This window comes from Drosophila bipectinata, chromosome 3L (assembly GCF_030179905.1).
Source record: "Drosophila bipectinata strain 14024-0381.07 chromosome 3L, DbipHiC1v2, whole genome shotgun sequence".
Lineage (NCBI taxonomy): Eukaryota > Metazoa > Arthropoda > Insecta > Diptera > Drosophilidae > Drosophila > Drosophila bipectinata.
The window spans coordinates 24833580-24859322 of NC_091738.1; the positions used below are offsets into that span (position 1 = coordinate 24833580).

The window sequence follows — 25743 nt, forward strand, 5'->3', positions numbered from 1 at the left end:
CTACAGTATCGTACTGTAGTTCACGACTCATATCTGTGATGAGTAAAAACGATGTCATTTGGAAGCATGAATTGAATGTACGAATTGACTTCAAGGAGCAGGGTTGAATCTGGATCTATGCATCTGTGCGCTTCTCTTTGTTGCAGTTGTCTTTGTTAATTCACGTAACTGCGTCATGTTCACACGCACATTTTCATTATCTTCTTCAATTTTTTCCCCTGATCTTCGTGGTCTTCTATCTCGCGCGGCTCTAGAATTGACCGTTTGACGACTCAAATTGGCCCAATTACGTTTTCTTGGCATTGCTGACTGTAGATAAGTGGTCGGCAGGGCCCTATTTCAGGGGCATATGACACACACATAAATTTACGACACGTTACGCTCACAGCTTACTTACTGTTATTCATTACTATAAGTGCAGCCATTTCGGAAGAGTATTATTCCCACCTTCGAACGGGATAAAAAGTATCCAATGTCCTGGCTCTAAGCTACCTCCCTAATAGGTAGGTAGTAAAAATAAATAAACATACTACAGTCCATGTTTATTGGGGAGGTATGGGTTCATACGTACATTGGCAACAAGGTAAAGCTGGATCTTTTAAATTAATAGACTTTTTTTTTTATTTTTTTTTTTTTCGCGGTTTTTTCAGAATTTGGAAATTGCTTTTGCATCAATAAGAGCATCAGCTAGCATTCCTGTATTCATCATAAAGCAGACGACCGAGGGGCGCTCGAGAAACGATTTGTTAGTTAGAGGAGTTAGTAAGAAAATTTAAAATTCTATATTTTAAATTACAGTGACAGGAAAGAGATGTAATAGAGTAGAGACTATTGTAGTTCGAACATAATACCCTAAAGGGTCATGCAATGCATATGTCGAACTACAATGGCTAAGGAACAGAGGACTAAAGTTTCGAGTCCTTCTATTAGGAATGTTAAATTTTAATCGTGTTAGTAAATGCTGGCTATCTACATCCCCGTTAATAAGGTTATGCAGAAAGACTACACGGAGCATTGTCCTACGATTTGTTAAGCTAGGTTAGTTTATAGGTAAAAGTCTGCTACTGTAGGATGGAAGCTGAAGATTTGCATCCCAGTATAGACCTCTAAGTGCAAATATTAAAAAATTCTTTTGTACGGATTCTATGCCGTCCTTATGTACTCCATATTGGGGACTCCAGACACGTGAACCGCACTCCAGTATCGGACGGACCAAAGATATAAATAAAGTTTTGGTTAAGTATGGGTCATTGAATTCTTTTTACCACCTTTAATAAAACCAAGGACTCCTTTAGCCTTATTAACCATTAAGGAAATATGGTCGGAAAATTTAAGTTTAATGTCTAATAGGATGCCGAGATCATTAACCTGAGTTAATTTCTCTAAGGCAATCCCATTAATAGAATACGTAGCTTGCAGAGGGCAAGAACGATAAAAAGACATATGCTTGCATTTTGATCCATTAAGTATTAAATCGTTAGCTAAACACCATTTTTGAAAGTTATCAAGGTCAGACTGAAAACTGCATTGGGCAGAGATAGATTTGTACTGAGGGACTTCCTTGAGGGACGCCAGATGTAGCACGGACCAGACGGGACTGTATGTTTTTAAATAAGACTCTTTGTGTCCTTCAATCTAAGTAGCTGGAGATCCACGTTAAGAGGTCTTTAGGAAAACCCAGCATATTCAGTTTACTCAACAAGAGTGAGTGACTAACTGAATCAAATGCTTTGCTGAAGTCTGTGTAAATTACATCGGTTTGATATCCCTTACAAAAGCCATCTATGACAAAGGATGTCAACTCCAATAAATTTGTGGTGGTGGAGCGACGCTTGATAAAGCCATGCTGACAGGGAGTGATAATCGAAGAGCAAAGGTGTTGCAAACGAGGCGTAATTAATTTTTCAAATAACTTTGGAATTGCCGACAACTTAGAGATGCCTCTGTAGTTGGCAGCCTCGGACTTTTTCCCTTTTTTTATGTAGGGGAATTATAAATGATTCCTTCCACTTAAGGGGAAAAATCGAGGTTTCCAAAGATAAGTTGAAAAGTCTTAGAAGAGGTTTGCACAGAGCCCTGGCGCAGTATTTTAGCACACAGCCTGGTACTCCGTCAGGGCCTGGCGAATAAATGGGGTTTACCCTTAAAAGTCCAGATAATAAGTTGTTCTCAGAAAAAAACGGACAGAAAATAAGATTTGTTGCTTGAATGTTATATGCGTAAGGCTGATCTGTCAATTTAGGCGGAGAATAAGTTGTTTGAAAAAATTCAGTGTATAGTGTATACCAGACCTACGGGAAATGGCATCCGAAACTGAGGCAGTGAACCCGGCACACTTGGCGTGTACGACGTTTTCACATAGCCAGCAATGGATGGTAGGCTGGGATGAGGAAATTGTCTTGTTATAAGACTTCATAGCGCAGACAAGTTTAAATTCCATATTTTTTTAAAAATACAACAAAATTAATATATAAAAAAGTTAAAAAACACTATACCTTGAACCACTGTGCCAAATAGGAAGCTGAAGCGGGAGCTTTTGAGAGTGCAAAAGAAAAATGCAGAAGAGATGTGACGAGGAAGAAGCAGAGCTAAGCTATGCTTGGAAGAGATATTAGACAAATTATTAATTCGACTCCAAATATACCACGGCACTCGCGAAGCGATACGGTTTAAGCTTAAGATTCTTAAGATTCTCAATATATTCAATTCACAAGTAAGTAAACACCGGTTTACCAATATTTATCATAAACGCAGTGCGCACAAAAAAAAACCCGACCGTTCGCTTAAAAGAAGAGAGGGAAGTGAGGGAATTAAGGGGTTATATACCTTCTTTGTCGAAGAAAATGAGGAAAGTTCGGATTTTTTTTTAGACTTTAAAGGACTTTGTAATTATTTAATTACACGCATGTTTTAATTTTTTGATAGTACACTTTATTAACAATGATTGTGCAAAATTTCGTGGAAAAATATTAAATAGTTTTTAAGGGGTGGCTGTTTCCTTTAGAGGCTTTTGTTTTATAGAGCCTTGCGGTGATACTTCCCCAGGTCGAACAGGTCAACTTAAACCATAAAAGTAAAAAAATTTAATTAGTTAAGTGTAATTTCTTGTGCTTGAACGATCGTTTTAAAATTTTTTTTTTTTATGCATTTGGGAACGTTTTATGCTAAAAATGAACTTTTTGGTCTCTAGAAATTTCACTAAAAATTCATTTCGGCGAAAAAAAAGTTTGTGCGTGAAAAGTCGATCTTTCAAGCACAGAAAAATTTCATTACGAACATTTGAAAAAAAATTTGAAGAAAATCGGTTCAGTAGTTTTCCGCCAATCCATATCACCGCAAAGTCATTTTTCAAGAAACACCATTTCGAGATATTCCCGTTTAAAGTTTCAAGTTCAGTTCAAGGCCGTGACGAGGCGCGCGGTTAGGAGCGCTGTAACTTTTTTTCTACTGCTCCAATCTCTATGAAAATTTGGGAAAATGTTCTCAAGGAATTGTTCTTTAAGATAAAGCAATAAAAAAATGTTCGATTTTTTTAAAATAAAAAAGGTATATAACCCCTTAAGGGGAGGTTCTTTTTTGATTTTTTTGAAAAACTCGATTTTTTTTTTTAGATAAAATGAAAGTTACATATGTGTAGAATATACGTGCCAAGGGATATTTCGATACGACGCGTATTTCTTGAGCTAGAGCGTCAAACATACCCATGATAACAAGAAAGCTATCTCAAGGCAAAGTTTCTAAAAACTTTAAACGCGTTTTTCTCGGAACCATGTTTTCAAACCTCTTGTCGCGCACTGGGCTCGTTCTATTGATCCGATTTCCTTCATTCAAAAAATGTTAAGGACTGGAGCAACAGGCGTATTGGGCTGAGTGACTTTTCGCTGTAGCTTTTCTTCTGATGACATAATGTTTGCAGCACCAGTTTTAATCGATTTCAACAATTTCTGACGTTTTCGGTACGCTTTACTAATCGCAGATCGCGTTTTAAATGGAGGTTTCGGAGGCCGTGCAAGTTTTCGACGCTGTCTGTTATTCATACTGTACTTAGCCCATTTCGTTATTGTGGGCTTCGGCTCTGCATTTGTTGCTGCACTTGATGCTTGAAGCGCGTCCACATTCGAATCCGTTGAAAAAATCACTTCCCTAGATCATATATTAGTGTTATTATTTTCAAATCAATTTTATATTCCGATTAAAATAGTATTGATGACAGAAAGAACGCGATAAACCAATTTACCGGGGCTATGTATTAATAACGAGTTTAGTTAATTTTCTTTTCAAACCCACACGTTAACGAGGTTATGTATTCAAAATCCCCCATTCGTGATGTATTTCATCTTAATATATTTACTTAATATATATTTACCTTGGATTGCCATGTATTTCATCAGGCATATTGGAGACAACTATCTGTTGATGAGTCGCATCTGATGCGCAAGTTTGCGTCACATCAGTCTCACTCTGACTCATTTTGCCCGTTACTTAATTGTTCACCAACACACACTGAATTTCCTTTGAATAGTTACCCAATAAAGAAAAATCCATAGCCGTAATACGTATATTCCTTCAATTTAGCGATATTGTTAAAAACAATTAAGAATATTGCTTCGTTCAGTGCGAATCAAAGGTCAACGCAATATCCCAACCTCGCTTCACATTTACTGAACGGCTGATGCACGGCGTGGGTAGTTTGCTATAGAGCAAACAGGAGAGAAAGAAAGGCATTCGAGAGAGAAGGGGAGAGACGGCGTGTTTCGGTGGCTCCCTCACATCGTTCAGCGCTTGCGATGCGAGCTGAGCGACAGAGAGAGCGAATAGGCGAGAGTGGGAAGGAGCAGCTGCTCGAAGCGCCTTAAGAAGTTTCACTTCAAAAAAAGTATTTTAACTTTCCAAACTAATTCCTCTTAGTTATCTTTCTGTCTTTTCTATTTAGTTTAATAAATCGTTTCTCGAGCGCCCCTTGGTCGTCTGGGGCGTTACCGAAATCCGTCGAATGCCGCTCCTTCCCACTCTCGCCTATTCGCTCTCTCTGTCGCTCTCTCGCATTGCAAGCGCTGAACGATGTGAGAGAGCCACCGAGACACGCCGTCCTCCCCATCTTCAGTTGGTAAACAATTAAGTTACGGGAAAAATGAGTCAGAGTGGCAATCCAAGGTAAATAAATATTAAGTAAATATGGGGGAATGGGGGATTTCATCAATAAGCTTTTTAATCGGAATATAAAATTTTTTGGAAAATAATAACACTAATATATGATCTAGGGACGTGGTTTCTTCAACGGATTCGAATGTGGACGCGCTTCAAGCATCAAGTGCAGCAACAAATGCAGAGCCGAAGCCCACAATAACGAAATGGGCTGAATACAGTAGGAATTACAGACATCGTCGAAAGCTCGCACGGCCTCCGAAACCTCCATTTAAAACGCGATCTGCGATTAGTAAAGCGTACCGAGAACGTCAGAAATTGTTGAAATCGATATAAACTGGTGCTGCAGTCCTTAGCCCAGATTATGGTCCACAACATATACAACATACGGTACAGGTGCATCGACAGTCTCAACCAATAACACAAAATACATACATTGATCGGGATTCTCACAGATTTTAATAATAATATATATAAAAATTTTATTTTGTAAGAATTTACATGACCACAAATGGGATCGATGGAATTCGCGAGGCACCTATCCGACGGACAAGGACTCCACATGGGATTAATGCAGTGGTCGGCATGCAGTGGTTATCCCGTGTGCATGGGAAATTTCTCTGCCTGAGCTCTGCCACACACACACAGTATAAATGTGTGAAGGGTCATGCTTACTTCTGCTTTTCGTTACTAATACTAATGCTTTAATGCACTAAAGAAAATTTGACCACTTTTTCTGTCCAAAATTAATATCTCAGGAACAAAACAAAATATTATATTTAAGTTCTAATATTTGATTTGAGTTGATTTTTGAATTTTTTAAATTTAAATAAAATTCTTAAGTAAATAAGTAAACTAAGTTAAGTTAAATTAAGTAAGTAAATATAAGGTTATATAAGTATATAAGTAAGTTATATTAGCCAAAAGTAACAAAATTGAACTAATTTCTATCTTAGATATTAATTTTTTTATGAAAAAAAAAAAATTCTTACAAGGTTAGATTTAACAAAAACAAATTAAGCAATAAAGTGGTCTTTGCGAATACCATACAAGTCTAAGTTACGAATCGGATAGTTCCATTTCATATAATCTTCGAGATCTACGCGTTCAACATATTAACGTGTTTGTATGGAAATTGGTAAAGAAAATTTCTATATCTCCTCTAAAAATGGCCAATTTGGAAGAAATTTGTATAAATTATCTATAGAAATAGTTTCGGCATTCAAAAAACCTCCCTGAATTTTCCTGGATTTTGTTCATTTAAATTTATTAACTTTAAATTAATAAAAATTCTGTAACATAATATTGCATGCCAATCATAAAATCTGCTGGGCTAGCTAGTAATTTACAATACAATAAGCACTCACCGCAACTTCAACACTAGATGGAGGATGCACACGAGTAGAAGCTTTGGTACTTTTGCAATTATCATAACACCATTGAGCATATTGCCTAAGTTTTCCATCCAGAAATTTTATATTTTTTTTTAAAAAGGAAACGTAGTATCTGAAAAAATATACGTCGAATGTTGGTTAGAGTTCATTTAATTCGGATTTTATTTTTTTTTTATTTTTTTTTTTTTTTTTTCGCGGTCTTTCAGAATTTGGAAATGGCTTGTGCATCAATAAGAGCATCAGCTAGCATTCCTGTATTCATCATAAAGCTTAGAGGCCCAGACGACCGAGGGGCGCTCAAGAAACGATTTGTTAGAGTATATTAAGTTATATGTTAATTATTAAGCTAAGAGGAGTTAGTAAGGAAATTTAAAATTCTATATTTTAAATTAGAGGGACAGGAAAGAGATGTAATAGAGTAGAGACCATTGTAGTTCGAACATAATACCCTAAAAGGGTCATGCAGTGCATATGTCGAACTACAACGGCTAAGGAACAGAGGACTAAAGTTTCGAGTCCTTCTATTAGGAATGTTGAAATTTAAGCGTGTTAGTAAATGCTGGCTATCTACATCCCCGTTGATAAGGTTATGTAGAAAAACTACACCGAGCATTGTCCTACGATTTGTTAAGCTAGGTAAGTTAATAAGTAAAAGTCTGCTACTGTAGGATGGAAGCTGAAGATTTGCATCCCAGTATAGACCTCTAAGTGCAAATATTAAAAAGTTCTTTTGTACGGATTCTATGCGGTCCTTATGTACTCCATATTGGGGACTCCAGACACATGAACCGTACTCTAGTATCGGACGGACCAAAGAAATGAATAAAGTTTTGGTTATATAGGGGTCATTAAATTCTTTTGACCACCTTTTAATAAAACCAAGGACTCCTTTAGCCTTATTAACCATTAAGGAAATATGGTCGGCAAATTTAAGTTTTATGTCTAATAGGATGCCGAGATCATTAACCTGGGTTAATTTTTCTAAGGCAATCCCATTAATGGAATACGTAGCTTGCAGAGGGCAAGAACGATAAAAAGACATATGCTTGCATTTTGATCCATTAAGTATTAGATCATTAGCCAAACACCATTTTTGAAAGTTATCAAGGTCAGACTGAAGACTGCATTGGGCAGAGATGGATTTATACTGAAGACAAAGCTTTACATCATCTGCATACATAAGAACTAGAGAGTTCGTTAAAGCAGGGGGCAAGTCGTTTATAAAAAGCGTAAATAATAACGGGCCAAGATGACTTCCTTGAGGGACGCCGGATGTAGCACGGACCAGACGGGACTGTATGTTTTTAAATAAGACTCTTTGTGTCCTTCCATCTAGGTAGCTGGAGATCCACGTTAAGAGGTCTTTAGGAAAACCCAGCATATTCAGTTTACTCAACAAAAGTGAGTGATTAACTGAATCAAATGCTTTGCTGAAGTCTGTGTAAATTACATCGGTTTGATATCCCTTACAAAAGCCGTCTATGACAAAGGATGTCAACTCCAATAAGTTTGTGGTGGTGGAGCGACGCTTAATAAAGCCATGCTGACAAGGAGTGATGATCGAAGAGCAAAGGTGTTGCAAATGAGGGGTAATTAATTTTTCAAATAACTTTGGAATTGCCGACAACTTAGAGATGCCTCTGTAGTTGGCAGCCTCGGACTTTTTCCCCTTTTTATGTAGGGGAATTATAAATGATTCCTTCCACTTAAGGGGAAAAATCGAGGTTTCCAAAGATAAGTTGAAAAGTCTTAGAAGAGGTTTGCACAGAGCCCTGGCGCAGTATTTTAGCACACAGCCTGGTACTCCGTCGGGGCCTGGCGAATAAATGGGTTTTACCCTTAAAAGACCAGATAATAAGTTGTTCTCAGAAAAAGACGGACAGAAAATAAGATTTGCTGCTTGAATGTTATATGCATAAGGCTGATCAGTCAATTTAGGGGGAGAATAAGTTGTTTGAAAAAATTCTGCGAATAGATCGGCAATGGCCTGATCCGAAGTCGCAGAGGAATTTTCAAACATAAGCAGAGGTGAAAAAGATACGTGTTTACGCTTAGTGTTTACAAAATTATAAAACTGCTTTGGATCCTGAGTAAATTGAATCCGGCAGCGGTCAATATAATTCCTATAACATTCAGCGTTATGCACGGTAAAATTCGACCGAGCTAGTAGGTATCTTGAGAAATCAACACTACTGCAGGTTTTTTTATATTTAAGTAAAAGCTTATTTTTTTTATTTTTTAGGTTAGTGAGGGACCTTGTATACCAAGGAGGATTTGTTGAAGCGGACGGATGTTTCCAAGGCACACATGAGTCAAAAAATGTATTTAAAGTAAAATAAAATTTTTCTAAAGTGACATTAAGATCAGTGCACGCCAGAATATCAGACCAGTCAAACGTATCGATAAGGCTATTAAGTTTTTGAAAATCAGCTTTACGGAAACAGCGAATCTTATTTACCACGCTCGGAGACATCTGATCGATACCAGGAGTGGTTTCGATTGAGACCTCCAGCGTGGGGTGATATGGATCCTCTGGGGCTGAAAGGGGAAAAGCTCTGGAGAGAGCGGTACCATCCGGATCAGATACAAAACATAAGTCTAAGAGCCGACCTAGCGAATTTCTAACATGATTGATCTGACCTAGGGACATGTCAAACATGCCCGCGGTGAAGTCATGGTAAGTTATAAGTGACAAAGATGGTGAGTTATCGACGTTGGACCACTTTAATTCTGGGATATTAAAGTCGCCCACCGCTACGAGTTGGTCACGATCCGTCATAAGATTAGAGACGTATCGAATAGCGGACAAATGCTGCCAATATGTGGGCGGTTCAGACATAGGAGGTATATATGAACATGTAATGTATAAAGCTTTCACGGACATAGTGATTTTAACGCAAATAAATTCTATGTCACCAAACTCTTGGGATTTCACCTCTTCAGAAGCAAAAGTAGAGTCTACCGAAATGAGGACTCCACCTCCTCTTCGCTGAGATCGATCCCGTCTAAAAGTGGTGTACTTACTTGGAAAAACTTCGGAGCTAAAGATCTCCGGATTTAACCAAGTTTCTGTAAATGCTATTATATGGGATGCAAAGAAAGAACTATCAGAATATAGCTTGGGGAGTTTGCTACGTAGCCCCCTAGTATTCTGATAGGTAAGAGTTAGTGAGGAAATTAGTTTTTTGGGTTAGAGGCCAAAGAAGAGGTGGAGGGTTGGTCAGTGGTTCCGATATTGGGAAGTCTCACTCCCACTGGTTTATTAACTTTTTTTTTAACGGAACTAGGCTGATGTTCTTGGACGAAAAGATTCTCTGGCCAAAAACTGGGAGAACAAATCGTCTTGAACATCAGCGCGGGCACACGAATCTTGAAAGAAGACGTGCGCCTTGTATAATTGTATTTAAATTTTTGTATGTCCTCCACCTTTATATCGGCTTTAGTTTTGGCTTTGATATAAGCCGAGATATCAATCTCTGAAGTATCAGGGGCAAGCCGAGAAACAAATATATGTTTCGATGGAGGAATCACCTGTAAGGGTTTTGGTGTCGCAGGTACAAGAACTGCAGCATCAGTCGGTGCCGGTGGTCCGGACTGTGGAATACCCTTTTGGGTGACCCTAATGGGGGTTTCGTTCCCTAGGACCTGTGGCATCACTTGAAGGGATGCCATGGCGGACATATCGGACAATTGCTCATTATCCCTGAGAAATTCTGACGAATTTTTTTTCAGTTAAGGCCCTTGGGGTGGCCAGAGTTATAAGCGGCTGCATTAATGTCGGCTGAGCAGGCTGAGGCGGATCAGAAACAGCGGATTTCTTACGCTTAGGGGACTCATTTAGCAGCTGAAGGCCACTAAATTGAGTGTCAAGCGCACAGAGCTGGTCATTGATTTTACGAAAACCAGTGATCAGCTCTTTAAATCCATTTTTGGTCTGTCTCATGAACGACCTCATTTCACCTTGCACAGCACGACAATTTTCGCAACAATAATGTATCCCAGACCTACGGGAAATGGCATCCGAAACTGATGCAGTGAAACCGGCACACTTGGCGTGCACGACGTTTTCACATAACCAGCAATGGATACTAGGCTGGGATGTGGAAATCGTCTTGTTGCAAGACTTAATGGCACAGACCAGTTTAAATTCCATTTTGTTTATTATTATTATTTTTTTTTTTTTAATTTAATAAGACAAAAATTAATATTTAAAAAGTTAAAAAACACAATACCTTGAACCACTGTGCCAAACAAGAAGCCGAAGCGGGAGCTTTGAAAGAGTGCACAAGAAATATGCAGAAAATATAGATAAGCCGGGGAAGAAGCAGAGCTGAGCTATGCTTGGAATAGAATTTAGACAAATTATTAATTCGATTCCAAATATACCAAAGCACTCGCGAAGCGATACGGTTTAGGCTTTAAGATTGTTATGATTCACAAGATTTAATTCACAAAGTATGTAAACACCGGTTTACCAATATTTATCAAAAACGCAGTGCGCACAAAAAAACACGACCGTTCGCTTGAAAGAAAGAGAGGGAAGTAAAAACTTTATTTTTCGGACTTTATCACATCCAGTGAACGGGCACCTTACTCGCCAGATCTTAATCCGATGAACTACAGTGGGTGGTCTATTTTGGAGTCCAGGGCATGTGCTTAACGCCACATAAGTTTGGAGGCGCTGAAGCAATCATTGCTCCGAGAATGGGATCGATTATCGGAAGAAGACCTGCGGCCCATTGCGCTAAATTTTCAGAAACGTTTAGGGCTCTGCATCGCAGTCCAAGGAAGCCACTTCGAAACCGGCTGAATATATGTTACCACAATACCTATTTAACAGTTGTGTATCTGCATTTTTTGTCAAATACAGTTCCTTAAAAAGTTATGATCAAAAATGTTTGTCCGGGTTATTTATTGTCACCCTGTATATATAAATATATATATATGTTTATACCCTTGGTCAAAAGTGTGCAACGCAGTGAAGGAGACATCTCCGACCCTATAAAGTATATATATTCTTGATCTGGACCACCTCCAGAGTTGAGCATGTCCGTCTGTCCGTCTGTCTGTCTGTTTCTACGCGAACTAGTCTCTCAGTTTTAAAGCTATCGTCTTAAAACTTTGCACACTCCCTTCTTTTCTTTGCACGCAGTTTATAAGTTGGAAGATTATCGCGAATCGTCGTCGCATGCAGACGTGTATTTATTGTGCTCCGGGAAAAAAAAAACTATTTAACAATATCAAAAAAGTGCAGTGACTGGTTTCGTAAATCAACAACAACGCGAAAAGACGCTTTCAGCGATGAAATCGCTAATGTTTATTGTTTGGTCATTGAGCGTTTTCAATGCCGTAAATAAAAGACGAATTTAAATTTAGTATGAACGTTATAAAAATGTTTATTTCTGCCTGCAGATGAAGCCGGATGATCATCTGATAGACCAGCTTATGGTGCATGCAGAGACTCAAGTAAAAACAGAGAGGGCGGCCCGACTGGTCACTGCGAAGCTAAAGCTCTCGAATAATGGAGAGGGCGGCCCGACCTAGACACTACGAGCTAAAACTCTTTATAGAAAGCCCGTTGAATCGAGCGGCCGAGAGAGAGTCGGCTTGCGATCAACTAAGCTTTTGTATAAACTTAAGCCTAATAAATAAACATTACCAAACATTACGTTAACATATTTAAACATTAAAATTACACCGCTGCTGCCTGACCCGACATTCCCCCCTCCGTTGGGGCCTGTCCTCCAACTATATTCGTAAGGGGCAAGGTACAGCTTAATCAGCTCCCAGCGAAGCACTCCAACCCGAAGAGGGATCCGCTCCATAGCTCTGCCCAGCGGCCACATCCATAGCCTCCAAAGTCCTGCATCGCTGCTCCAGAAACTCTGCCAGCGACTCCCAAGTAGGGATGGCGTCGGAACTTGAAGAATTTAGACTCTCCTCCCACTTAACCTTGGTAGCTGGGTCCAACCGTTGAAGAAGCACCTGGACAATGATGCAGCCGGCTATCTCATTCGTCGAACCCAAATTCTTCAAAGTTCTCATATGGGCATTCAATTTGTCGGATAACCCTCGAAGACCTGTTATTGAATCACCTTCCACTAGAGTGAGGCCAAGAATCTCGTTCACATGAGCCTGAAATATTAAACGACGGCTATTAAAACGTTTCTCCAACAAATTCAGCGCGACATCATAATTCTCATCGGAGACTTCCAAGGAACGAACTGCTTCGAAAGCGGACTCCCGAAGGCAAGATCGCAACCTTTGCAGCTTTTCCACCTTACTGATGCTCGGATTACCGCCAACGATTGTACAGAATATCGAGAAAAACTCAGGCCATTCAGAGTATCCACCGCTGAAGGTAGGAAGAGGCAAGGGAGGCAATCTTGAAACCTTTGACCTGACCCTGAGTCACCCTGCATGGTGGACATTCCGTTAGCTAGGGTGGAGTGGGCAGCAATTCGGGAAGAGCGAAGGGTCGTCTCGTGCTCAATTTCTGCCTGCATTGTCACTACGAGCTCCGAAACAGTCCATCGGAGCTCACTACTGATCTGCGAAATGTCCAAATCCTTAAGCTCCCCGTGGATGGCCTTGAAGTCGCTGAACAAGGCGACTATCTGACCATGTCGCACGTTGAGCATGGCATCGTCCACCTTGGAAACAGGCTGAAGAGCTCTTTGGATTCTCTGCAAGTCCTGGGGTTGGAGTGGGTGCTCCTGTGTCTGCGCCGCTGAAGTTCATGGTTGATTTATTAAGTTCCGACGAACCCGAAGTAAATAATTCCGGCGCCAAATTTTATATCTCCAAATTTATTTGCCCGCGACGAACACGACTTGTCCCACTGTGCGCTCAGAACCGTAGCGGAATTGTGGAACGTATATATTTATGAAGTCTATGCGCGGGCGAATGCACTTGCTTTGTGGAACGTAAATATGTATGTTTTTTAAATGTTTTTTCGCGGCTCAATAGTTTTTTTTAAATTGTTAATTATATTAACTAAATCACGTCGGGGTCACCAATGTTTGGTCATTGAGCGTTTTCAATGCCGTAAATAAAAGACGAATTTAAATTTAGTATGAACGTTATAAAAATGATTATTTCTGCCTGCAGATGAAGCCGGATGATCATCTGATAGACCAGCTTATGGTGCATGCAGAGACTCAAGTAAAAACAGAGAGGGCGGCCCGACTGGTCACTGCGAAGCTAAAGCTCTCGAATAATGGAGAGGGCGGCCCGACCTAGACACTACGAGCTAAAACTCTCTATAGAAAGCCCGTTGAATCGAGCGGCCGAGAGAGAGTCGGCTTGCGATCAACTAAGCTTTTGTATAAACTTAAGCCTAATAAATAAACATTACCAAACATTACGTTAACATATTTAAACATTAAAATTACACCGCTGCTGCCTGACCCGACATTGATTATTTAATTAATTTATATAAAAAATAACATTTAAAACTCGAACAATATCAACCTCGATTGCAATGAGTCTAAACGACGTTAGCACACAACGTTAACGTGAGCAAGACGAGAGACGGCTCTCAGTACAAAGAAACAACGCTTACTTCACTTTCAAAGCAACCGAAAGTAATGCAAGCTCATCCCAAACACGGTCAATTACCCCAAACTTGGCCGAATTCTTAAACGTAGAGAGCGTGAGAGCGCATTCTTGCTCCCCCTCGCTACCATCGATGTCTCTGCAGCCAAAGAGCGCAGTAACTAGCACCGCAACCTCTTTGACAACGTCAACCGTAACAACAATAACAGTAGCGGTACTGTAACGACAGCGCGTTTAACGACGTCATCAGCTAGCAGCGCAAACATTGATACTTCAACCGCTGTGCTGCCCGAAAAAGAGAACAATAAAAAAGAAAATATTAAGCCGGCTGTGCAGACTGGTATGGATCGCTACATTCAAATCAAAAGGAAGCTGAGCCCCCTAAACTCTCAACGCAAAATAACCCGTGGCAATGCTAACATAGCCGCAATAGAAACGCCCACGAACTCAAACCGTTTTAAAATCTTGGCAGACTATGAGGATGACGCCGAATCTACAGAAGTCGAAAAAAGGAAGCCTAAGCCCCCGCCAATATACATACGAGAAAAAAGTTCCAACGTTCTTGTCAACAAAATTATAGAGCTCATTGGCAAGGACAACTTTCACATAATACCACTCGATTAATTGATTAATTAATCTCTATAACAGGGGATCAATATCTCTAACAGGGATAGAAAGCCGCAGCCACTCTTTAAGGTTGAACTCGAACCACAAATTAAGCCCCTAAAGAAATACGAAGTGCACCCTATATACAATCTTCAGTTCCTGCTGCACCGCAGAATTACAGTTGAGGAGCCGCACAAACGCAATGGCCCGGTACAATGTGCGAACTGCCAAGAATATGGCCATATAAGGTCTTACTGTAAACTGCGCCCAGTTTGTGTAGTTTGTGGTGAGCTTCATGACTCCGCACACTGCCCAGCGAGCAAAGATGACCAAAACTCGAAAAAGTGCGGCAACTGCGGTGGAAATCACACTGCTAACTATAGAGGTTGCCCAGTTTATAAGGAGCTGAAAAGTCGCATTCACCAGAGGGGATTTACTGCCCGCACCCAAAATAATCAGTTCATAGCCTCCAGGTCAAACCCTGAAGTCTTCTTCTCGACTGCAGCCAGATCCTCACTAGGACTTATAAACTCTGACAAAAATGTCACATACGCAAGCGCTTTAAAATCAGGACTGGCTACCCCAGCCTTAAAAAGCTCACTGCCGCAATCAGCACACCAAGAACCGAACACGGCTCAGCAGTATCAACTTCCGGAGCAGCCAAAAAGTAACTTTGAAGCTATGATATGCAGTCTACAACAAAGCCTTACGGAGTTCATGTCGTTTATGCGTACAACTATGCAAGATCTAATGCGAAACCAAAATCTATTAATACAAATGCTGGTTTCACAACAATCCAAATAATGACTTCTCTACGAACATCTATATGGAATGCTAACGGTGTTTCGCAGCATAAACTCGAGTTAGCGCAATTCCTACTAGACAATAAAATCGACGTAATGCTGCTTTCAGAAACACATCTTACGAACAGATACAATTTCCAACTACGAGGATATTCATTCTATGGAACAAATCATCCAGACGGTAAAGCACACGGCGGGACTGGAATTTTAATCAGAAGCCGTATCAAGCACCATTACCATACGAAATTTGCAAAAAACTACCTACAGGCCACATCAATAAATATACACCTAAATACTGGCAAGCAATTAACTCTAGCTGCCGTATACTGCCCCCACGCTTCACCATAGCCGAAGATGAGTTTATGCAGTTTTTCAACTCACTCGGAGACCACTTCATAGTAGCAGGAGACTACAATGCCAAGCACACACACTGGGGATCTAGTCTCGTGACCCCAAAAGGAAAGCAGCTCTATAATGCAATTATCAAAGCTAAGAACAAGCTAGACTATGCTTCTTCTGGCACACCAACATACTGGCCGGCAGACCCAAAGAAACTTCCCGATTTAATTGACTTTGCGATTACCAAAAACATTCCTAAAAATCTGATATGCGCTGAATGCCTTTCAGATCTTTCCTCTGATCACTCGCCTGTCCTTTTTACTCTACTCCAACACCCAGGAACATGGGATCAATCATCAAATCTGACCTCAAATAAAACCAATTGGGTTAAGTACAGGAAGTACATCAGCTCACACATTGAGCTGAGTCCTCACCTCAGCGACGAAGCCAACGTAGACAGTTTTGTTAATTCGCTGGAGTCTGTACTCGTCTCTGCAGCTCGAGTTTCAACACCTCAAATTATAAAAACACAACGCAATCAAAAGAAGACAAATCTACAAATCGAACAGCTCGTCCTCGAAAAGCGACGCTTACGTCGAGAATGGCAATGTCACAGATCGCCATCTGCTAAGCAACGCTTCAAACATGCCTCACGTCAACTTGATCAAGCTCTACAGCAAGAAGAAACGTATGTCCACCACCGCTACATAGAGCAATTGTCAACTAACAGTACGAAACACTTACTATGGAGAGCTCACCCAACTCTGAGCTCACCGAAAGAAACCGTGATGCCTAATAGAAATTCCACAGGCGGGTGGGCGTGCAGCGACGAAGAAAGAGCCAGTACGTTTGCCAAACACCTTAAAAATGTCTTCCAACCAAATCCTGCCACCAATGCTTTTACTTTGCCAACTCTATCAGATGAGCCCCAGCCTCAACATGAGCCGATTGAGTTTCGCCCAAACGAAATCGTTAACATCATCAAACGACAACTGAAGTCGAAAAAATCCCCGGGCTGCGACCTCATAACTCCCAAAATGATCATTGAGCTCCCATACTGTGCCTTTTGCACTCTCACCCAGCTATTTAATGCCATCGCAAAACTTGGCCACTTTCCAGTGAGATGGAAAAAGTCAATTATAATAATGATAGCAAAGCCGGGAAAAGACCACACACACGTCGTATAGACCTATAAGCCAACTCTCTTGCCTATCTAAACTCTTTAAAAAATGCCTAATGACTCGGATAAACACATACCTGAGAATCCAGGAAGGAATCCCGTCACACCAATTTGGGTTTCGTGAAAAGCATGGAACAATTGAGCAGGTCAACCGGATAACATCCGAAATTCGGAACGAGTTCGAAAAACGAGAGTACTGTACTGCCATATTTTTAGATGTCTCTCAAGCATTCGATAGAGTCTGGCTGGAAGGTCTAATGTACAAGATCAAGACAATGCTCCCCTACAGCACCCACAAGATTTTGGAGTCTTACCTTCACGACAGAAAATTTGTCGTGAGGTGCAATACCGCTATATCCGATGATTAAACTGTTGGAGCTAAAGTTCCTCAAGGCAGCGTGCTAGGGCCAATATTATATGTCCTCTACACAGCAGATATCCCGACAAGCACACGTCTAACAACATCCACGTTGGCCGATGACACAGCTATTCTTAGCCGCTCAAAATGCCCGATTCAAGCAACTGCGCAGCTAGCTCATCATATGGTCGATGTCGAAAAATGGCTGTCAGACTGGCGAATTAAAGTGAACGAACTAAAATGCAAGCATGTTACGTTCACTCTGAACAGGCAAAACTGCCCGCCGATAACATTAAACAACACTCTACTCCCACAAGCAAACGAAGTAACATACCTAGGAGTACATCTCGACAGAAGACTCACATGGCGCCGGCACATTGAAGCCAAAAGAACACACCTAAAGCTAAAAGCCAGCGGTCTTCATTGGCTTATCAACGCTCGGTCACCTCTTAGCCTTGAATATAAAGTCCTGCTGTACAATTCGGTACTAAAACCTATATGGATGTACGGCCCCAGTTATGGGGGAACGCCAGCAATAGCAACATTGACATAATACAAAGAGTTCAGTCGAAGATCTTGAGAACAATCACCGGGGCACCGTGGTACGTTCGCAACGAAAACATCCACCGCGACTTAAACATTCTACCAGTCAAAGAAGCGATCGCAGAACAGAAGGTAAAGTACTTAACCAAGCTATCGGTGCACCCTAACCACCTGGCGAGAGGTCTAACAAGGTTGAGCAACCAATCACGCCTTCGTCGCAATGACTTACCCACCCAGCGACCGACCTGAGGGACGCGCAACCAGAATACAGTCTTAGTATACTGTTAGTTAAATTTTAATGTTAAGATTCGTCAACTTATTGTTAGTCTCAAACTTAAGAGTAGATTCAATAAATAAAAGCAAAGCTATAATAAAAAAAAAAAAAAAAAAAAAAATGTAAGTCGGAACGGCCCGGATCGGCCGACTATATCTTATAGCTGCCATATAACTGATTGATCGGAAATGGTATAACTTTGGTGTTTTTAGAGTTAGAGAGTTTAAAATTTTACACGAGAGCTATTTTTGGCAAAACATTACGTTACGCCAAATTTTATAAGGATCGGCCGACTATATCTTATAGCTGCCATATAACTGGACGATCGAAAATTACCCAACATTCGTGTTTTTGAAGATAGAAAGCTGGAACTTAGTACAGATTCTATTTTTGAATCATGTTGTCAATGTCAAAATCATGTCTATCCGACTACATCAATAGCTGCCATGTAACTTAACGATCGGAATGGTTTTTGGTAGAAATACCAAAATAGGTATTTTTGGAGATAGAAGTTTGGAACTTTTTTTAGGTTTTGTATTATAATGAATTGGGTTACATTATGATATTCTCAAAAGGATCGGCCAACTATATGCGATGTTTGCGATATATATCCGGTTTTAACTGCAAGGGTATAGCAATTTCGGCTCCGCCCGAAATTAGCTTTTCTTTCATGTTTTAGATTGGGACTTCTCAGGCTTTGAAAGTATGGAGTCTGTTCCTATTCAAAAAACAATTTTTAGTTTTAAATTCTTTTTTATATTTCTACTTAAATTGAGATTTTATTTGTTTATTTGTAAGCTGGAAGCAGATTACTTTTAAAATAAAACTTTATTTTAAATTTTATTAGAATCTTTGGTCGTTTTTGGATTGAGATGGTACAAGCTTTGGCTGTACGAAGCTTTTCCCTCTCCAAGTAAGACTTTTGAAATTTATTAAATAATTTTACTTCCTTGACTAGGAAGAATAAAATTTACATAATAAGTAGGCTTTGAACTAACGGCGTGAGTTCGGAAGGATAAGTCCCAATTAAAATTAATAACTTTGTAATTTAAGAACGAAAATAAATAATTTACCTTTGTCAATCAACAATACCCATATATATATAATCTCATCAAGTAACAAAACATCTTTTACCCCACGAAAATTATCAGGCAAATTTAAAGTAACAATTATAATAATCGTTTGAGATCATGGCGGTTAGACGATGTCTTGAAAATATTCCTGCATTGTCACAACCCAGGGCATCTCATAGTTGATCAATGACATGTTCAATGAAACTAATGAGGAAGCAGAATGGACTATGACCACATGTAGGCATCAATTCCATTTGAGGGGTCTCACAACTTGGCTTGAAACAAACGCCACTTGTCCACTCTGCAGAAGAGCATGTAGAAGAAGCGAGTTAGGGAATACTGAAGCAGGTGAAACCTAGCAGTTGATCGATCCATCGACTGGCATCGTCCGCGTACAGGCTCCGTTCCGCATACACGTTCTCAGACCAGACAGGATTCTCGTAATAATTAAGTTGCCACCACCATTCCCAGGGTAAATCGGAATACCATGCAGAATCCCGAAAGGTCGAAGCATACGCGAAGTTCTTCGGCTGGCAACGGCGTCTCAGAAGAGCGGGTACACCAAATAATAACAGGGGTCTTAAAAAATCAGATGTTGAGCTTGGCAGCTTCAATCTCTAACTAAATTAGTGCCACTATGACAAATTTAAATTTGAGTCCAAGTCGTAGAGGGGTGAAATGTCACTCGAATCGGATAATGAGGCATCCAGTTTTATGTCTAGGAGCAGGAACCGTAATTATAATAATTTTTAAAATAAAAATTATTTGTTGATTTTTATGACAAAAATTTAAATATAACTGTTATTTTCAATTTTTATAATAATAATTAAGAATAAGAATTATTAAAAAAAAAAAAAATAATAATAATAATGATTACATTTTTATTATAAAAATTGAAAACAAGAGTAATATTTCAATTTGTATTATAAAAATTGAAAATAAAAATTGAATGCGAATAACTTCTGAACCGAGTGCACTATTAAACAAGAAAGGAAAGCTAACTTCGGGCAGAGCCGAAGTTTATATACCCTTGCAGATAAAACCGGATATATATCGCAAATATCGGATATAGTTGGCCGACCCTTATGAATACATCATAATAAAACCAATTAACTAAAATAAAAAATCTAAAAAAAGTCCCAAGCTTCTATCTTCAGAAATAAGAAAGTTGATATTTCTACCAAGTTATATGGCAGCTATAGGATATAGTCGGCCGATCCTAATGAAATTTGGCACGTCGTAATGGTTTGCCAAAAATAGCTCTCATGTCAAATTTGAACTCTAAAAACACCAAAGTTATACCATTTCCGATCAATCAGTTATATGCCAGCTATAGGATATAGTCGGCCGATCCGTTCCGACTTATATACTGCGTGCAAAGGAAAGAAGGGTGTGTGCAAAGTTTCAAGACGATAGCTTCAAAACTGAGAGACTAGTTCGCGTAGAAACGGACAGACAGACAGACAGACAGACGGACAGACGGACATGCTCATATCAACTCAGGAGGTGATCCTGATCAAGAATATATATACTTTATAGGGTCGGAGATGTCTCCTTCACTGCGTTGCACACTTTTGGACAAAATTATAATACCCTCTGCAAGGGTATAAAAACGGTTAACATATTTATGATCCTTCTGAACCGAGTGGACTATTAAAAAACCGCTTACATGTTTATGATCTGTGGCGCAGTACCTTTCAAATGATGTATCGAATGTCCTTAAAGGACATAAACAAGGATTCCTCAATTATTCAATTTATTTATTGTTTTCTGATACAAATATTATGATGCGGTATTATTGGCAAACAACATACAGCAGCAGAAGGTACCGTGCATAAACCTCATAAAGTATACATATTTTTTATTTCTCCTACTACAGTGATCTCTCAAACATGACAAATTGATAAATCATTAACAAGTAAATATAAGATCTGTTAAATTTTTCAAAAACATTTTTAGGACCTGTTTACTGTTTGTTATCATTGCAGATGCCATTGTTTAAAACAATTTTCTTCACATAATCGAGTCTTCCTTTTGTAATGAACACTGTTATTTATTGAATTATTCAGGTATTCTGTAATATGTCTTTTAAAGACGTTCGATACATCATTTGAAAGGTACTGCGCCAAAGATCATAAACATGTAAGCGGTTTTTTAATAGTCCACTCGGTTCAGAAGGTATTCGCATTCAATTTTTATAATAAAAATTGAATCATAACACTTATTTTAATTTTTTTTAATAAAAATTGAACCATAACTTTTATTTTTTTCATAAAAATTGAAAAATAATTCTTATTCTTAATTATTATTATAAAAATTGAAAATAAGAGTAATATTTCAATTTTAACAATAGAAATCGAAATAAAAGTTTATTGAGTTTCTGGATTCACCGTAAAAAAATGATATATGTGTCTTTTCCGACTCCCCGCAAATGCTTTTTTGTGGTTCAATTTTTTTGAACTCATAAGTCTTATTTGCAGTCCCTGTCTAGGAGTAAACCATCTCGTGATAATTTCCGAGAAAACGTTTCGTCAAGAAATCGATTAAGCAATTGCTCCGTAGATAGACCAGTTAGAGTATCGCGTGTAATTTCAAACTGGAACCTCAAATTTAGCGGTTCCAATGGGGAAATCCCTTTCGAGGATTTTATGTATCGAGTGAATATTTTAACCACTCAGTGTCTAGATGGAAATGATGATTTGTTCTTCCAATTTGCAAACTTATTATTTACGGGTCCGGCATTGAAGTTTTATTTCGAGTACATCGGTATCCCGATCTCACAAATTGGTTTTGTTTGTGTGACCGACTGAAAGAAAGATATCAAGATCAACGATTAGACCGCGATATCAAAGAATCTCTACGACGTCGGAAGCAGGGAAATACAGAAACCTTTGATGACTTCTTAGATTCGATATTAGGGATCGCGGGCGCGTTAAGGGATCTGATGTCTGACTTCGAAATAACAGAAGAGGTCCGACATAATCTTAGGTCGGAATTGAAACACGAGTTTTTGCATGTTCCAACTCCAACCTTGGCTGCGTTACGCACTGAGTGCCACAGGCATGAAGAGTTTTTCAAAGGGTTTCGTAATAGAGTCGTCCCGTGAACAAATACTCGATCTTTGCTTAACGAAATTCAATTAATTAACCAGACGAAGGAGGTTTTTGAAATCGACCAGGAATCAAATAAAGTTTGTGTCATTCGTCCGATGGACAAAATCAAATGTATGAACTCGGACATCGTTATCAAGATTGTCTAAAAACACGTAGCATATATTGTAATGGGTGTGGGTCGATTAACACTTATAAACCCAATTGTTCGAAGTGCCATCCCGGGTCGGAAACCGATTTCGGGATATTCGCCAAAACCATTAAGCAAAAATCCTCTTCAAGTAAAAATATAAGGTCAATCATATTGAGCTCTGTTGTATGAAATTTTGCATATTGAAATTCTCGAAATCGACCACCAATTCTATATATGCTAGGGAGTCCGAGTAGAGAGTAATGTTAAGTTCTTCCTTTCTGCTCTTGACTATGAAGGTGGGTTCTGTACCCCTGTTACCCACCAGAAGGTTGAAGCCTAGGATAAAATCGAAGATTGACTCACCCCTCTCGTTCGTGTCAGTGTTTCCCCACTGATGATAATGGGGGTTGGCATCGCAACCTATGATCAGGTCGATCTTGTGCTTCCTGCTGTCTTCCACCAGCTGTTTGAGTAGCGGGTGCGGGGGGAGGGTGTTCTGGTCGTGGCCCATATACGCCGAACATACCCTTAGAGGGCCATTTGGGCTCTCTATGGCTGCGGATACGTGGAGTCCTCCTCCATTCCGACGCTTCTCAGTGCCCTTGCCAAGTCGCTCTCCTCTGAGGTGTACCCTTTCAGGATGTCCTCCTCCTCATCTGACATTCCTTCTGGGTACCCCTCTTCGGTCGGCTCCTATAAGCCTGGCTCTTGCGCGTCTGCCTCCAGCTTGATTCCTCCTAGTTTGCTCTTCGCATCAGATTTATAAATACAGACCGTCACATGCTCAAATCCATATTTAATCTGGTGCTCCGACCTTTCCAGGGCTTTCACGGTCTCCTCGTTGAGCGTGAAGACGACCTGCCTCCGCAGTCCTACCGCCTCCTCGACCTTGGGGCCTCTCCAGTCCGCCGTGGGAAGCGTCGGTCGCACATCCTTAGCATTGTCAGGATGGTTTTAGGGTCGGCTGGCTTTTCTGTGAGCCATACTCGCGCCCTCGTCTTACTTGGGAACTCCTACCAGTAAACCGCCACCAGCTTTGCCCCGGGATAGATCTCCCCAAGCGATGCAACCATCCGCTTGTAGGTCTCTATCGATAGCGCGTCTTGGCAGGCAATTACCTTAACGCTACCCTGATACCTTCCTGCGTCTTCGCCTTCTGGTGGGGGTCCTCTGCATCGCAGCATCTCCTCCACGAAGCGCTCATGCAACTCGTTTACCACTCGTCGCCAAAGGTCCTTGAGGATGAGCCCATCCTTGGAGCCCTTGTCCAGGACTCCAATAAAGGTTCTTCCCTTCGTCACTTCGGCAAAAGAGCGGTTGGACGGCTGCGGCTGGGCGTTTTCCGGTTTGAAGTCAGGCAGGACCTCCCTTGTCCACTTCAGTCTGCATCTAGCTTTCTTTGATTTCGGACGTTTACTTTTTCGCTCATGTCGCCTCTCGTGTGCGCCGAGTACAGTGCAGAAGTGACTGCTACCCAACTTCGTGGGTGTGAGTCCGTTCGGTGCGCGTCGATCTGCCGGCGTGCCTACCACACCGCTTCCGAACTTAATGTGGCAGCTGCTTCATTAGAAATGATTCGCATTCCAAAATAAATTAGCTAAATCATAAAGTTCTGGGTCTGGAATCCCTTTTCGAAAGCCTTAATGCCAAAGTGGACCATGCCCTGGTAAATGGAGCGGCTGGACCCGCTGGATGCGCATCTTCGACTGGGGTGCATGTTACTGCTCCACCTCCTATGCCTACCAGCATTGGGAACAAAAAGGCTACACTGGGCCAGGCCCCAACGGCATCTAAGGGGGCTGTCCCGAGGAAGAAGCGGATCAACCCTAATAGGCGCTATGTGGGAAAAGCTCCCAGTTGCGCTCAGCTTTAAGTCCTTCCCACCTTGAAATACCTTGAAATTCACGACGTCTACCCAACCGGATGCACTATGCAAGTTTGTCGCAGATAAGCTGAATATGGAGCCAAGTGATTTAGCCTGTGCTAGGCTGATCAAAAAGGATGCTGACATCAATGCCCTCAAGTTCTTCAATTTTAAATTGGGAGATCCGGAGCAACATTTCCCTATAGTCTTCAACGATGATTTTTGGCCTATGTCGGTAAAAGTCAGCCTGTTTGTCCATAGAGCCTGCTAAGGTTATTGACCTCCCGGCGATTCTACCTTTACCACAATCGCAATCTTCAAAAAACCTCCAGTAAGTGGCGCCGCTGGCGCCGTTACTTCTTCAGTTTGTCACCCTGGTTGCTCTCTGCTGCGCTACCGACAACAAACGGCGTGGGAGTTAATGGTAACGGTTGACGCTGTCTTCAATTCCGCCAATAATTAGCTTCGCTTGCTATTCTCGATCGATATTCTTCAACAACAACAACTTTTTTCAAGGCGAGTTGTTTACTTCTTATCTACACTTGTGGATGTCCAGGAAAAACAAGACGATGGTAATCGAGACGTTATCAGCATTGCTGCTCATCTTATCTCTTTTCGCTGGGCCACTTGCTGGTGCCTTCTTTTCGCCGATTAAAGATGTTTATTTATGCTTAAAAGTTATATTTCAAAATATATCGGGAATGAGGACCAAGTCCCAACAAAGGACCAAGTTTGGAAACGTGGCTCAATGACAACTTTAGCTCTTCTGAGTTCTTTGTGCCCAACTTGTTTCATCTATTTTGAAAAGATCGACATGCACTCAGTACCTAGAGAGGAGGCGGTGTGATCATCGCTATCCGTCGACATATTGAGGCTGCACCGATACCCCTTCCGGTGGCCGACCCTGGATCAGCTTGCCGTTTCAATCCAGGGCGCCCATGGCCCGTTCGTCATCATTGCGTTGTATTTCCCTTCAAACAGCGCATTTAGCATCTATCAGGCGCATATGGAAAACATCACTAGTGTCTCTGCTAGAACGTCGGACCCTACTGCTTTGATGGTAGCTGGCGATTTCAATTTAGGCTCCAGGTCGCGGGACCAGGAGTCTCCCTGCATGCTGCCTAGCAACGTTCACCAAAGTTATGAAATTATAGTTTTAGATGATATTTTTAGTCTGGGCCTCTCCCAAGTAAATAGTATTTTTAATGATTTATACAAAATTTCTGATCTTATATTTTTAAATAACGTGGTTAATAGTAAAGTAGAATTATGCAATGTACCAGTAAGTGTATGTGATATGCACCACGAGCCGTTAGTAATTCATATTGAGTTTTATAGTTTTTTGCCTTCTGCTTCACCTATTC

At 40.5% G+C, this 25743-nt stretch overlaps 1 protein-coding gene across 6 annotated transcripts in view; it reads right to left on the minus strand.

Annotated features, from left to right (window-relative positions):
* Myo81F (Myosin 81F) overlaps window positions 1–25743 on the minus strand; it is a 550527-nt gene that overhangs the window by 123965 nt on the left and 400819 nt on the right. For all 6 annotated transcript variants that reach the window (XM_070279498.1, XM_070279502.1, XM_070279501.1 and 3 more), the window contains one exon: window positions 6513–6651. In XM_070279498.1, coding sequence (XP_070135599.1) covers window positions 6513–6651 — 139 coding nt within the window. The remainder of the gene's footprint in view (window positions 1–6512; window positions 6652–25743) is intronic.